General features: G+C 49.5%; 1 protein-coding gene across 1 annotated transcript; it reads left to right on the top strand.

Moving 5' to 3' along the window:
• The first annotated feature begins 2,838 nt into the window (after positions 1 to 2,838).
• nrl (neural retina leucine zipper) lies at positions 2,839 to 8,516 on the top strand. The gene is made up of 4 exons (XM_049010240.1): positions 2,839 to 3,435; positions 3,804 to 4,052; positions 6,308 to 6,529; positions 8,373 to 8,516. Exons 1-4 carry the CDS (start codon positions 2,839 to 2,841, stop codon positions 8,514 to 8,516), a joined length of 1,212 nt encoding a protein of 403 aa, XP_048866197.1.
• The last annotated feature ends 7,022 nt before the right edge of the window (positions 8,517 to 15,538 follow it).

The raw sequence follows: 15,538 nt of genomic DNA, 5'->3' as shown, positions 1-15,538 counted from the left end.
GCGGGACAGAGAGAGGAGGGAGCAGAGAGATAAAGAGGGTGAGAGTGAGAAAGAGGGGAGGGGGGGATGACCCGAACAGCGGCCGTCACTCGGCCAAACGCGCGCGCTGGCCCCGCTCTCCCTCGCGCTGCCTCCCAGCACGGCTCCGCGTGCGGCTGCCCCCTGTCCTCGCTCAGGTAAGGTCACAGTCGCGGCTGTACCCCAGCTTTCAGGGTCCCTATAGCAGCGCTTGTGGTAGTTTCAGTCCAGCCATGTTTGTTTTGTTTGTTTGATGGTACAATGGCAAGGGAAACAACTGTCAATAAGTTCCAGTTTTATTATAATCATATTTATTGATGGCGTAGTTGACGATTTACAAGCACTTAATTTTAGTACTATAAAATAACCCATAAGAGATCTTGAAAATATTTTGAAACCGAATGAAAGATTTGTTGTGAAGTTGAGAATTAAGTGTTGGTGTCATTATTATATAATGCGTCTAAATCTCAATAAAGAGAACTGTATTTTTTTCCCTGGCAAGTTAACCAGAACCCCCTGGGATCTTTTAATTTACTGGCGCTCTTGGTTACTTTTTGTGTGACAGTCTTGCGTAGTTCAGACACAGATGTCACCGGTAAGATCTTAACGGTCAGCAGATCACAGTGACCTGCAGCACTGCACACTTAATATACATATACAATACCAGTCCCCTCAACACACCGAAAAAAGACACGATCATGTCCTCTGCAGCAGCTCCAACGTGAGGGGAGTGCGATGTATATCGTGGCATCGCAATAGGCACACATGCAATAGATATACGAAAGATTTTTAAAATAATTTTGTAATATTTTAGCATTTGAATTGAGACCAATATTGTTCAGTGTACAGTTTCACAAAAAAACATAAAATAACCAATCCATATGATAAAACGTGTGTCTGATACAGGACTAAAATCTTCGTTAAGTATCTACCTATCATTGGTCTGATATTTCCGACGCGCACTGCGTCGTATTCTTTATTTAATTCTGTCGGGTCTGTGCTCTTCTGTGGAGAAGAGGCTGCAGTTTTTTTTTTTTTTTTTTTTTGAATAGTGTGACATTAGAAGTGGAACATTCTGAGGTAGACACAGGTGTTAGATACTTGAAAGATTGGAGAGCGATGGACTGGAGATCCATGCACTGAGATACTTGTAGATCTACCGCCCAGCTGGGGGGCTGCACCATGTTTGTAGGTTTAGGAATGTGAAATTCGCTGTTTGCTTTAGGTCCTGCTGCGGCTAGGACTCAGCAATGAGATCCCTACTGGACCATAATAGGAACTGAAAGGGGTGACAGTTGGATTTTGAGTAGCGTCAGGGCAGCGTGTGAGTACTGGACTCAGGTTGGTGCACGGATGCGATGACGTGGTAGAGCAAAGCTTATTCTGCGATGGGTAACGACAGCAGTGGGTGCTGATCTGCTCCCAATGGGCTGACTGTGATCAGACCCACAGTCAGGACGTCCTAAAGACCCGCATGGGGGGGAAATGAAGCCTCTCCTGCTCACAGCGCCGTCCATTTTTAAAGTGCTTTTCCAGTCACGTGCAAGGTGGAACCTGAATTATACTGTCGTAAGTCTGGCAGTTGCGAATTACATAAAATTTCATCATGTATTCATTTTAAGTATCTAAGTTATTAAAGTTAATTCTAGCCGACTACCAATGGAATATGTGTTTAGTCAATAGATTAAGGTCATTTTGTGTTTTTTTTTTTAAATCTGAAATATTCTTTCATTAGACTGCCACTGTGGAATACAGTGCAGAGGGTCAGTTACATAAACTCCATCCCTTACTTTAAATACTTACAAGTTTTTGCATTTCAGCTCCTGAACAAAAGTTTTTTGTGGTTCTGCCAGCCTTGATTTGGTTTTATTTATTGCCTTGTAAATACCGACTGTGTCACTCATCAGAATAAGAATGAGCATGAGTAAGGTTAGTGCTACTAACAAATACGGCCAAATTTGAATTATTTTTCTTATTGATATTACTGCATGTTTTGTGCCTGAGCTATATGGTCTAACATACTTACATAAATTCATATATAGGAGTCGTACAGTATATCAGTCATCAGTCTGTTAACAATTCTGGTATAAAGTCACTGAGTTGTCTTTTCTGAATTTAATTGATTTGCTTTAAAATGTTTCCCTGCCATTTGAGACACAGGGATGTTTGTCAAGATGGCCTGTCTTTTCCAGATTCAGAATTTCTCTGTAAAACAAAACCCAGATGTAAGTGGTTGAGGTGTTTTATCAGTGCGTGGGAATTCCTGGATGGTTTTCGGTTACTTAGGGTCCGTCGCAAACTGTCAGGGCTGTCGGGAGAGGTTTCCGTGCCGTATCAATCCTCTCCGTCATTATCGTCTTACATCTTAGCGCCTTAATGATGTGATTTAATTTGGTTGAAGCTGGCTAGCAGGCTCCCTTGTTCCTCATATGACTCTCCCCTCCATCTGCTACAGTGCGCCGTACGTGTGACTAAACCACAGCGGTCAGTGTTCCCCGTCGTCTCGCAGGAATCCAGCAGAATTCTGTTCCGTTACATTCTGCTTTCTTCCTGTTGTCATCCTCCCTCTCGTTCGGCTGTGGGTTACCCATCCCTTGCGGACCATGTTCACTTCTCTTCTCTATCGTTTTGCATGTTATTTTAGGGTTGAGACGGAGAATCCCCCAGTCCTCTGGGAGCCACAAGCGACGATGACGTGTTAGATGCTCGTTTTCGGGGGGAGTGAAGCACAAACCGGAGGAGGGCCCGCAGAGTCCCTGAGACACGTCTGGAACATTCTGACCCAAGTGCCCATCCTGTGGCTCCTCTCCTGATTGGCCCATGGCCTCTCCCCCCCTGACCCTTCCCTCCCTCCCCCCCAGCCCCCTGGCCATGGAGTACCTCAACGATTTTGACCTGCTGAAGTTCGAGGTGAAGTCGGACGCCTTGCCAGTGCCCCCTGCTGGAGGCTCTCCCAAAGCCACACCCCTGGACTCCCCCAGCCCCCACTCAGCCTTTATGCCCCCGGACTCCTGCCTTACCTCCAGCCCATATAGCTCCCTGCCCCACTCCCCCACGCTGAGTGATGCTCACCCGCCTCACTCGTCTTCATCCTCTCTGTCCCTCTCTTCCCTCTCCTCCTCGTCCCCTCCCATGTCACTTCCTGTCCCACCTGGTGGCATCTACCCCTTCAGGCTGGCCTATGGAACTGGCTCCTCCCCTCGCTCCTCCCCTGGCCCCGCCTCCCTAGAGGACCTCCTCTGGCTGGCAGCCCTACAGCAGTTTGGGCTTGAAGCCACGGCACCCGTCTCTGTGCTGGGGCCCCTCAGTGGTGAGGGCCCTGAGCTGGGGGAGAGAGATCGGGGCCCCACTGGGGGGTTCCTGGGATGTGAGGATGCCGTGGAGGCCCTCCTGAACTCTGCAGCCGTTAACTCTCAGGTGAGGTATTAAGTATCATGTGACATGCACCATACACAGAGGTTCCCTGTCCCTCTTACTCGAATTACAAATGGGGCCGTTGTAAGGACTCTGCATGTGATAAGAAGGTTACTGGTTCAAATCCCAGCAAAGTCTGGGCCCCAGAGCAAGGCCCTTAAGCCCCATTTGCTCCATTTGACCGACTAACCCTGCTTTCTCAAAGATGTATTTGCAATGTGCTAAATAAATAAAATATAAATATGTCAGTCTGTGCTGAGCTTAGCTTATAGGAGTTTATTCAGCCAAATCAAGGCATGTCGCCTATAAAAGTATCAGCTGTTTATTTGCATGACAAACGCCGGACTCGTCTGCTGCTCTCTGCTCTGCAGTTCACGGTTCTGGCCCAGAGCTCCGACAGCAGCCAGCGGGATTCCGGCAGTGACAGTGGAGGTGAGGTCTTCTGCCCCAAGGCGGCTGACCTCTGTGCGCGGCCGCCGCTCCTTGTGCTGCCCCCCTCCCTTGCCGGTGCCCCCTTGAGCTCCGTACCCTACCTCCAGACGCTGAGCCCCGACGGCCAGCCTCACCATCATCTTCATCCTCACCCTTATCACCTTCATCTCCACCACCAACTGGGCCAGGTACAGAGAATGGCGAGAGAGGGGGGGATCTTTGCCATCTTCTTCATGTCCTTGTAGCTCTGGTAGTGTAGAGGTGATGGACCTCTGACCTTGGGCTAAGTCCACAGAGCAGGTCCACTTTTTGAACATACAACCACTGGTATCTAATTTGGGTAGTTACAGTAAACTGTCCATCCATCCATGCATCCATCCATCCACCAATCAATGCAGTGAGCCTTGAGCCTATCACGTCGCATATTCCGTATCCAGAAGCCCCCTGTTCAGCATATCAGTGGGGCTAGTTTGTGGATCAGTGAGTTAGGGCGCTGTGCCTGCAGTCAGAAGGTTGCTGGTTTATATCCCAGCAAAGTGATTTTGTCATTTAGCCCCTAAACTCTATAGGAAGCACAGAGGTACGAGGCAGGGGCCCCGATATGGGATATCAGTCCAACACGCACTCACATGCTATGGGTTACAGCTCACCAGTCTGCGTGTTTGTGTGCTGGAGGACACCAAAATGATATAGGGAGAGCATGCAATCATAGGGGCAGAGACTAAACCGACAAACCATGTGGAGCTGTGATGCCTCCATACCTATTAGTATCTGTAAGGAAAGGGAACATTACCCTGATGAACTGAAGACAGGGCCGACTTCACGAATCAGGGATAATGATGGATGACATGTGGACAGAGGGATTGTAATCAGGTGGTGGCGGCCTGAGATTATGAATAAATATTTTTCTATGTTTACGTGTGTGCCTGGCAGAGAGCCACACACTCAGCGACACACGTGGGCTAGTGTCATCTTGCCTGCTCCACGTCGCTGCGCTTTCAAGGGGGTCAGTTGTGCTGAACGTGTGAGGTTGTGTTTGTGATGTACGTGCGATCTGCATGCCGATTGTTCGGAACCCGTGCACCATGCAGACCCTGCACTCCAGTTTCAGGGCGTGGCGGGGAAGCTGACGAGGAAGGCTGCTGTTTGAGCACTGCGTGTGACTACTTCATTTTCATTTCTGTGAGAGTGTTTTCAGCTGTGCACTAATGTGTGGGACCCTCTGAGATGATTTACCATAAACTCCTGGTAGAAATTCCAGTTAAAACAGTCGGCCCTGTCAAATGGGAGCCTTTGGGCACAGTAGACCTGGTGGTATAAACCATATGTGCTGAACGAACAGTCAAAATCCCCAGTGGAACTAGCTGAGCAATTTGCCAGGACTCCATTGTAAGTGGTCCTGGTTCCACTAACACCAGCAATTTGCACTGTGTAATATGGAATCATAGAGTGTGATGAGGGGAACGCAGCTGAGGATTATGGGAGCTATAACTGCCACGTATAATCCTGCTCACTGTCGCTGACACTCTGTCGGATTAGACTCAGAAATTATGACAGATTATGGACATGCGAGGAGCAAATGTGCTCGCAACTCACGCGTCCAGCCACCATCAGCCCCTCCCCCACCTGCTGATCCCCCGCTGCTGACCTCACAGGTCATGTGGGAGGGGAGTTGCCACCATAAGGTCTTTATGTAAGGGGTGTATACAGGGGCGGGGCCACAGTGGCACAGACCCCAACTGAAAGCTGATTGGCCCTTCTTCCCTCTCACTCACCAATTCGAAGCACATCATTGGCTAATGATAAAGTTGCTACCTCTGTATGAATTATGGCCCCTGTTATGCCCATCACCTTAAAAAAATCCTCGAATTGCCCCTGATTTCTGTGGCAAATGCTGACATGCCCCCATACTGGTTTTATTGCACGTGCCGATGCAGAGACACATTAGCCAATGACTCTAGCGTGAATATTGTGAAGTATGCAGATTCCCGATGCTTAGTGCCGTACCTCTGCTCTGTGTCTCTCTGCCACGTGACGCCGAGCTCAGTTGTCATTTTGGGACATTTTGTTAGCTTGCTGTCACAGATACAAACGCAGTCCGGTTATTTATAGCAAATGCCACCGTCTCACTTGAATTAAAGTTTGTTTGATTCTGCTGGTTGGTACATTGTCCGAAAAAAAAAAAGTATGCTGTCCTTTTACACTTTGTTCAGTGAACCTGTACAGTATAGCTGCACTGTTATGTGATAGAGTATAGTTACTGTAGCTCGCTATACTACAGCAGGTCTACTATCACTATACCATGACTATGTATGTATCATACTAAATAATACTTAGTATGCCCTAACCTTAACCCCTGTCATGTTTGCCCGAGGGGGGTGGGTCTTTGTGAAGCATATGCATATTTTAACGTGAAGTCCATCCTGGATGCTCTACGTCTCAGAGGCAGGGCAGCGTGGAGGAGTGCTTCTCGGACGAGCAGCTGGTGAGCCTGTCGGTGCGCGAGCTGAACCGGCACCTGCGTGGCGTCAGCAAGGACGAGGCGGCACGGCTGAAGCAGAAGCGGCGCACGCTGAAGAACCGCGGCTACGCGCAGTCCTGCCGCCACAAGCGGCTGCAGCATCGGCATGCGCTCGAGGCCGAGAAACACCACCTCCTGCAGCAGGTAAACTCACAGTCACCTTACCATCGCAGCCAGAAAGCAGGCTCACACAGTCCCTGCAGCCCAACGGTGACATCACTCTGCCGACCCCAGGATTTGAACCAACAACCTTCTGGTCGCAGAATCCTAACCCACTGAGCCACACACCAGCCCACAAAATATGGAACATCCATCCATGCATCCATCCATCCATTTTCTGTACCTGCTTGTCCTATGCAGGGTCCAGAGCCTATTCCGGAGGCAGGGAAGAACCCATGATGGGGTGCAAAATTTGTTGGTTTTTCGCAAATACACAGATTTTCATTCAATGAACCGCAGTAATCAAAACTGTACAGTGAAAAGAGCAAATTCCAAAATTTGATTTTTCAAGCAAAACATAATCATTAAAACTGGCAATACAAACACAGTCCTGCTCTTGTAGTCAATCCAAGGCCCTATGTGTGTTTAGGAACTGCTGTGTATAGCAGCCTCATGCAAGCAAAAGCAAACGTACAGATGCAGAGTGGAGCTGGAAAGGCCTGCAACCTTCCAGCAGCCATATCACCTGCAGTCCAGGCCTGATAATCCCTCTGAATTTAAGCAGGTTTGTGTGAATCCCAATGCCCCAGTACAGTGATGAGAACACTGTGGCAAACAGGGAAGCCCCTCTTATGGTCTGTGGGAATTCCAGTGCAGTGAGGGGGACACTGTGTTGTAAAAATGGTGCTGCCCTTCAGATGAGACATGAAACCGAGGTCCTGACCCTCGGAAATCATAAAAAACCCCTGGGCATCTTTCGAATGAGTTGGAGTGGTAGCCCGATACCCTAGCTAAATTGCCCACTGTGGCCCTATCAAATCGGGCCTCCTAATCATCCCCTGTATCAAACTGGTGAATTCTCTCCTGTCCCTTCACCACCTTAGCTACTGTGTGGTGAGCGTACTGGTGCAGAATGGCTGCTATCACGCCACCCAGGTGGGGGCTACACAGTGATGGTGGCCCCCTTCTGTAAAGCGCTTTGGGTATCTTGAAAAGTGCTACATAAATGTAACATTCATTGATACAGCCGCCCCCTCTGATGTCTTCCTTCATGTGACAGCAAACTGTCATCTGCGGGACAGATGGTGGGAAGGCATGTAGCTCGTTATTGGTACCCCTAGAGATGCTGTCGCATGACTCATCCGTGGCTGGGATGGACGTGTCCTGCCCATAGGCGGTGCTGGTCTTTTGTTTCTCAATTGGGGGATTGCAATTCAAAAGTGGGTCTCCCCAGGGAACTACCTTCACTGTCACCCCTCCATCGACAGAATTGGGTCGTGCTTAGCTAAGCAAGGAATACTGTCTAAACCAGCTGAGAGCCACTATCTTAGACTCTCCACCTCAATGCTCAAATGTTCCAGTGCATGATAGCCCTTCCTGTTGTCCTATACAGCACCCACAGCCCCTGTAGCTTGTTGAACGCGGTGGAACGCCTCCTGAGCACAGGGTGCGAGGTGGTGCCGTGCGATGCTTCCAGTTGTAATTCAGATGCTAATATTCTGATTTACGAGCAGGTGAATGCCAAACATATTACGTGTATTTGCTTCTGTGAAGGATTTGTATTTCTACGTCGCATTTGTATTTAGATTCACCTGGAATTACATGTCGATATCAATTGAAAAAAGGTGGCACAGTGACCCAGTGGAAACATTCGAACGGTCGTATATATGGGCGGGGCCACCGGGGCACCTTCTCCGGCTGAATACTTGATTGGTTCCCAGAGTGCCCGCTCCCTGTTACTCACTGCTTTGAGACATCTCATTGGCTAATAGTGATGCTGGCCCCTCGGTGAATTAAAAAATAATTTGTCTGCTTCTGTGCCCCTCAGCTGGAGCAGCTGCAGCACGAACTGTCACGGGTGCTCCGGGAACGGGACGCCTACAAGACACGCTATGAGAAACTGGTCGACACGAAGGAGGCTCCGCCCACCCACTCCGGCCGCACCCCCACGCCACCGGACTGCTTCCTGTGAAGGCCGGACCGTACGATGAGAGCTGGGAACCGCATGAAAGGAGATGCTGGAAGCCTGGGAATAAGGCGTGCATGTGATTCTGGGAAGCGACTGCAGGGAATGTCGCATCAGGCCTCGGCCTTGGTGGCCTGCGCTAGAGGGAGGGGGGGGCAGAGATGCTAATTCAGTCCGACTGTGGAGTTCGGTGGCCGGCCTTCACAGTGGGAATACTGCAGCTCTGCCAGTGAAACCGAGGAGCTTCACTGTGCGCTTAGAGGCCTTAGAAGGGCACTGTTTGTAACCGTGATAATAGTGTCCTATATCCTAACTGGTAATCTTTCAAAAAACAGAAAAGAATTCATCATGTTTATGAAAAATTGCAGAGAAGTGTTTGGTGTGTAGCAGTGTGCTTTGGAATCCATGTAGGAGAACCTCAGGAATGGAAACTGGAGGTTCTGGAAGGTCCTGGGAGGTCCTGGAAGATGTATTAAAAAACAATACAAATTAGAGTCTAGAGCAATCTTATCCACAAAGGGCCGGTGCGCATGCAGGTTTTCGATGCAACTTCCTAATTAGATTACTAATTAGAGGACTGATTGGCTGAAGCTGACCTATAGTTATCCCAAAAACTTGCATACAGACCAGCCCTTTGCAGACAAGATTGCTCACCCCTGGTCTAGAAACATGTCAAGGTTTGTGGAAGGATGACAATGCAAGCAGTATAAATGTATATTGTGATGGAGAAGAGAAAATAATGGCACTCACTGGGCGATGGAAGTTACCATGCCCTTCTGCTCGCCCGTAGATTTTAATCTTTATTTTACTGCAGGCACCGATTAGGCAAATGTATGCAAATTGCAGACAGATTCAGTTCTGATTACATCTGCATTCTTGAGATGGGAGCTGAGGTTTGCCGGGAGATTATTTTTAGCCCTGAACCCTGATTCAAGCTGCCTGCACTGAGCCAGGACTGCAGAGCGTGGGGAGGTGCTGACAGGCCATGGCTTCCTATCAGCTAAAGCAGGGGGTCAAAGGGCGTTCCAGCTGAAATACCCCCTCACTCCTGCCCTGAACTCTCCTTCTCTGCCCCACCCCCACGCTCTTCCTCCTCACTCACATGACTGCTTCCACGACTCTCAATTGGCTGGTCGTGTTCATTTCGGCGGAGCTCAGGTGGATCGATCCTTTCCCGCGATGGGTGGATCCTTCTTATCTCGGCCCTTTGCTGTGACTCTGGGAGATCACAGAGCTCAGGCTTAGCTCAGGCTTAGCTCAGGCTTAGCCGTCACTCTGCGGGGCTGCTGAGGAAATTTCCCTGCTGGTTCGTGTTCCTCAAAACTGAATTGAAAAATGCAGTGGGAAAGGCTCCGAACACAGAAAAGGTTTGTTATTGTGATGCTGCTGCAGTCGTCAAGGCTCCCCTGTCCTACTGGTACATCAAAAGTTTGGTGGTAATAATAATATTTCTACTTTAGTCTCCATTATACAAGCACATACATGTACAGGTATGTGGGGATGGCTATCCAGCACATTGTCAGCATGCTCCCGGGTGGTAATTCTGCTGAGCTAGATACTAGGATCACTAAATAATAAGGCATTGAATCTCACATAAATGTACTACAATTTTTTTCTTGTATGAATTTCTACAAATTTACCCTCTTATAGACCAGCTGTGTGTTTTTTCTTTGAGTTTTTAGTACTGCGAGACAAGGGCTATAATTTTCATTATAGCATGCACTTGCATGTACAAGCATTTCTTTAATAGTGCTTTTCAACCAATGAAATAAATCGTTTTTAATGCCTGAAAGGGGGCATTCGAGATATTTTCTCTCTGTCTTACTCACTCGCTTTCTCTCTCTCTCCCTCTCTCTTGTCCCCACTTTGTTTTGTTTTGTATTTGTCTGATTTTTTAAAGCACCATTTCCAGTGTAATCCACGCCTGTACCCCTTACCTGGTAACAATGCTGGTCATGATGGCCCACAACACATCTCGCCAGGAAGGAGTCGCACCGCGCTTTCCCCCCCCCCCCCCCGCCTCTCTCAGCCCCCCGCCTCTGTCAGTCCTCCCCTGCCTCTGTCAGCCCCCTGCCTGTCAGCCTCCCCTACCTCTCTCAGCCCTCCCCTGCCTCTCTCACCCTCCCCTGCCTCTCTCAGCCCTCCCCTGCCTCTCTCACCCTCCCCTGCCTCTCTCAGCCCTCCCCTGCCTCTCTCAGCCCTCCCCTGCCTCTCTCACCCTCCACTGCCTTTGTCAGCCCCCCGCCTGTCAGCCTCCCCTACCTCACTCAGCCCTCCCCTGCCTCTCTCACCCTCCCCTGCCTCTCTCAGCCCTCCCCTGCTTCTGTCAGCCCCCCTGCCTCTCTCAGCCCTCCCCTGCCTCTGTCAGCCCTCCCCTGCCTCTGTCACCCTCCCTTGCCTGTCAACCCTCCCCTGCCTCTCTCGCTCTCCCCTGCCTCTGTCACCCTCCCCTGCCTGTCAGCCCCCCTGCCTCTCTCAGCCTCCCCTGCCTCTGTCAGCCCTCCCCTGCCTCTGTCACCCTCCCCTGCCTGTCAGCCCTCCCCTGCCTGTCAACCCTCCCCTGCCTCTCTCGCTCTCCCCTGCCTCTGTCACCCTCCCCTGCCTGTCAGCCCTCCCCTGCCTGTCAACCCTCCCCTGCCTCTCTCGCTCTCCCCTGCCTCTGTCACCCTCCCCTGCCTGTCAGCCCCCCTGCCTCTCTCAGCCTCCCCTGCCTCTATCAGCCCTCCCCTGCCACTCTAAGCCTCCCCTGCCTCTGTCAGCCCTCCCCTGCCTCTCTCACCCTCCCCTGCCTGTCAGCCCTCCCCTGCCTCTCTCAGCCTCCCCTGCCTCTCTCAGCCTCCCCTGCCTCTGTCAGCCCTCCCCTGCCTCTCTAAGCCTCCCCTGCCTCTGTCAGCCTCCCCTGCCTCTGTCAGCCCTCCCCTGCCTCTCTCACCCTCCCCTGCCTGTCAGCCCTCCCCTGCCTCTCTCAGCCTCCCCTGCCTCTATCAGCCCTCCCCTGCCTCTCTCAGCCTCCCCTGCCTCTGTCAGCCCTCCCCTGCCTCTCTCACCCTCCCCTGCCTGTCAGCCCTCCCCTGCCTATGTATCTCACTCTCCATCTTTCTCTGTACTCTCTCCCATATTCACTGGCCTCGCCATAGAAATGCGCCCCAGCACCCCCCCATCCTGCTCTCTCATTCTGTTGATGAGTGCAATGACCTCACTGCCCCCCCCCCCCTTCTCGTCAAGCCCTCTCTACTCAGTATAATGGGGAGATAAAGTGTATAATGGCTTCCTAACTCTGACTGCCCAGGCCTATTGTGAGTAGCCCTGCACGCATTGTAGGTCTGACCCGTGCTTCTCGCAGGGCCCCATGCCCTCACTCACAAACACGCACACGGGTCCCCTATTCTAATGCATTTACCAGGCTTTTGCACACACATATCCTATGTTATTATGCATGTTGTCTGTTGGGTATGCTTCTCAGCATGGACAGGTAAAGTGCCTTCAGTTCGAAACCTTCTAAAAGCTCTCGAATGTTCTCGAAAGAAATAAAAATAATATCTATTAGGTGTTAATTCAACCAATAAAATACGTAGAGCATTTGAAAATACTGTAGAATTAATATCATTAATCTGCTTGAAATGCTTGGGTAAGAGTTGATACGTAAAAATAATAAAAAAATAAATACCACTAATTATAAAAATAATTATAATAACCCACCATAATTTGTATTTTGGTAATGTTGAAGAGAAAAGCAAATTATCCTGGATCATTTGCCTGCAGGCATTAGCTGTGTTCCAGTTCAGAGACTGTATCCTTCGAAGGACACAGCCTCCCTGACCTTTGTAGGTTACCTCCTTCGAAGGACGAAGTCTCCCTGGCCTTCGTAGGTTACCTCCTTCAAAGGACGCAGACTCCCTGACCTTTGTAGGTTACCTCCTTCAAAGGACGCAGACTCCCTGGCCTTCGTAGGTTACCTCCTTCGAAGGACGCAGACTCCCTGACCTTCGTAGGTTACCTCCTTCGAAGGACGCAGTCTCCCTGGCCTTCGTAGGTTACCTCCTTCGAAGGACGAAGTCTCCCTGGCCTTCGTAGGTTACCTCCTTCGAAGGACGCAGTCTCCCTGGCCTTCGTAGGTTACCTCCTTCGAAGGACGCAGACTCCCTGGCCTTCGTAGGTTACCTCCTTCGATGGACGCAGACTCCCTGGCCTTCGTAGGTTACCTCCTTCGAAGGACGCAGACTCCCTGGCCTTCGTAGGTTACCTCCTTCGAAGGACGCAGACTCCCTGGCCTTCGTAGGTTACCTCCTTCGAAGGACGCAGACTCCCTGGCCTTCGTAGGTTACCTCCTTCGAAGGACGCAGACTCCCTGGCCTTCGTAGGTTACCTCCTTCGAAGGACGCAGACTCCCTGGCCTTCGTAGGTTACCTCCTTCGAAGGACGCAGACTCCCTGGCCTTCGTAGGTTACCTCCTTCGAAGGACGCAGTCTCCCTGGCCTTCGTAGGTTACCTCCTTCGAAGGACGCAGACTCCCTGGCCTTCGTAGGTTACCTCCTTCGAAGGACGCAGTCTCCCTGGCCTTCGTAGGTTACCTCCTTCGAAGGACGCAGACTCCCTGGCCTTCGTAGGTTACCTCCTTCGAAGGACGCAGACTCCCTGGCCTTCGTAGGTTACCTCCTTCGAAGGACGCAGACTCCCTGGCCTTCGTAGGTTACCTCCTTCGATGGACGCAGACTCCCTGGCCTTCGTAGGTTACCTCCTTCGATGGACGCAGACTCCCTGGCCTTCGTAGGTTACCTCCTTCGAAGGACGCAGTCTCCCTGGCCTTCGTAGGTTACCTCCTTCGAAGGACGCAGACTCCCTGGCCTTCGTAGGTTACCTCCTTCGATGGACGCAGACTCCCTGGCCTTCGTAGGTTACCTCCTTCGAAGGACGCAGATTCCCTGGCCTTCGTAGGTTACCTCCTTCGAAGGACGCAGTCTCAAAGGTCCACGCAGTGAATCTTGGGACAGGACGCATTTTTAGGCTGCATTTGAGGGAACCTTTGAAACGAGACAGTTCTGCGATGCATTCTGTCTTCCAATGCAGCCATAGAAAGATGCAGCCCCTCGACTGAGGCAGAGGCATTCGCTCTCGTTAGCCAGAACCTGATCCTAAACTGACCCCTGATCAGTGCCAATGGACATTCCTTCAGCTTTACATGCAGCAAATTAGAATTAGGTCTGGAACCTGGAAGCTTGTTTCATTGATCTGTGTCTTGTTTTTTAACACTGGTTTAATTAATTTTGTGCTTGTAGCACTTATGGTTCGAATTCATATCGATTCAAAGTCTGCATGTCCAGATATACCTGACAAGCACTATTTATATATGATATATGGATTCAAATGTTTTTTCTATCCATTACTCAACTGCTTATCTAGTACATAGTCGTAGGAATATTGATTTTTAATACTTGAAATTCATCTCGAATATAATTCAATCCAGACCATGCTATTGTTCAAATTAAAAGAAACAGGCATTTTCTTTCCTGTGTTGTAGCTGCAGTTTCTGACACATCTGATTGTGTTATCCAGTCACCTGTTATCCAATCACCTGTTATCCAGTCACCCTTTATCCAATCACCTGTTGTCCAGTCACCTGTTACCCAGTCACCTGTTATCCAGTTACCTGTCAGCCTTTTTCATTGGTTAGACTGGCATAATTTTTTTTCTTGTCTGAAACTTCATGCTCTGATTACATCCTTCATTACGTTGTTTGGCTGGAATTTTTAATGAAGTTGTTCTAAGTTTAGAACAATATGAGACAATCCAGAGCTTTCGACTGGAATCCTCTCAGCTTCAATGCCAGGCTTAATTTTTCTGGATGGGTGCTTTAACTCAATGTTTCCCAACCTCCTCCTCCGGGACCCACAGACAGTCCACATTTTTGCTGCCTCCCAGCTCCCTGCCAGACAGTCCACATTTTTGCTCCCTCCCAGCTCCCGGGACATAGACTGTCTAGGGGTCCCCGAGGACCAGATTGGGAAAGACTGATTTAAGGTGACTATTTTTGTCGTAACCCCCTACAGTATTCTCTGGGAGCCGGTGCATGCTGTCACACATCCTGCGTGTATCCCAGCCGTGATGTGCTCTCCCTTACCCTGTCTCAGTGCTCACTGTAAACTGTACACTGAACCTCCCCTTGGGGTATCTGGGCATGTTTTGGAAGCTTGGCTTTTTTTAGAGGAGTGATGTTAAGCAAGAAATAGGAGTGTGGCAGTTTTCACAGCTCCCAATGTTAACAGAAATATTTCTGGTGTATTACGTGGCACATGAGAGCAAAGCCGTATAAAATCTCCATTTCCACTTTTTAATGCTTAAAATTCAAACCGACTCGTTACCCTGTAATTGATGAAGAAGTTTTAAGGTGGACGGAGGCATGAACTGTGAACTGCATCTATCTGTTTGTTTTGCAGATATAACCAGGGATCCAAGAAACATTTGTCAGGGAGGGTCAGACTTCCTAGGTACGCCCCCGTGTGTAGGTAATTTTTTCGTGATTGTTCATCACTGCATTCTTAATGATGCTCCAAAGATCCCCCATCCATGGCCCATGATTGGATAAATATATCATTATTGGTGATGTTATTATTTGTTGTTATGCTTATACTTTAATTTTATTAATCAATACAGCTCTTCTGTGTGGTCAAGACTAGGTAAGGTGTAATTAAAATTCTGTCCGTATATTAAATTGCCATATTGATAGATGGCCCGTGTTTCTACGGTAAAAACAAGGTTTTTCTTCCCCCTGGCGGCGAAATAGATGTCCTGCAATCCCGGTGCGGTGGTGCGAAGGTAAAGAACTGAGGGGGGGGGGAGGTAAAAAAAAAAAACTTGCTTGCTGATCCAAAACACCTTGATAGCCCATATATTTAGTTAAATGACCTCCGAGAATCTGGCGCGTAAATAATGAAATTAGATGCCACCGACTGTTATAAATAAACATAAATGTCAATATGGGTTAATGCACAAACGTGATAGTGGTTAGAATCGGTCTGGGTCCCTCTTCC

Source organism: Brienomyrus brachyistius, chromosome 4 (assembly GCF_023856365.1).
Source record: "Brienomyrus brachyistius isolate T26 chromosome 4, BBRACH_0.4, whole genome shotgun sequence".
Taxonomy (NCBI): domain Eukaryota; kingdom Metazoa; phylum Chordata; class Actinopteri; order Osteoglossiformes; family Mormyridae; genus Brienomyrus; species Brienomyrus brachyistius.
This window is presented reverse-complemented; position numbering and strand designations above follow the sequence as displayed.

Coding starts and splice junctions, on each gene's coding strand:
- nrl (XM_049010240.1), top strand. CDS start 2,839: ATGGCCTCTCCCCCCCTGACCCTTCCCTCCCTCCCCCCCAGCCCCCTG. Junction 4,053..6,307: donor TCCACCACCAACTGGGCCAG/GTACAGAGAATG, acceptor TCTACGTCTCAG/AGGCAGGGCAGCGTGGAGGA. Junction 6,530..8,372: donor AACACCACCTCCTGCAGCAG/GTAAACTCACAG, acceptor TGTGCCCCTCAG/CTGGAGCAGCTGCAGCACGA.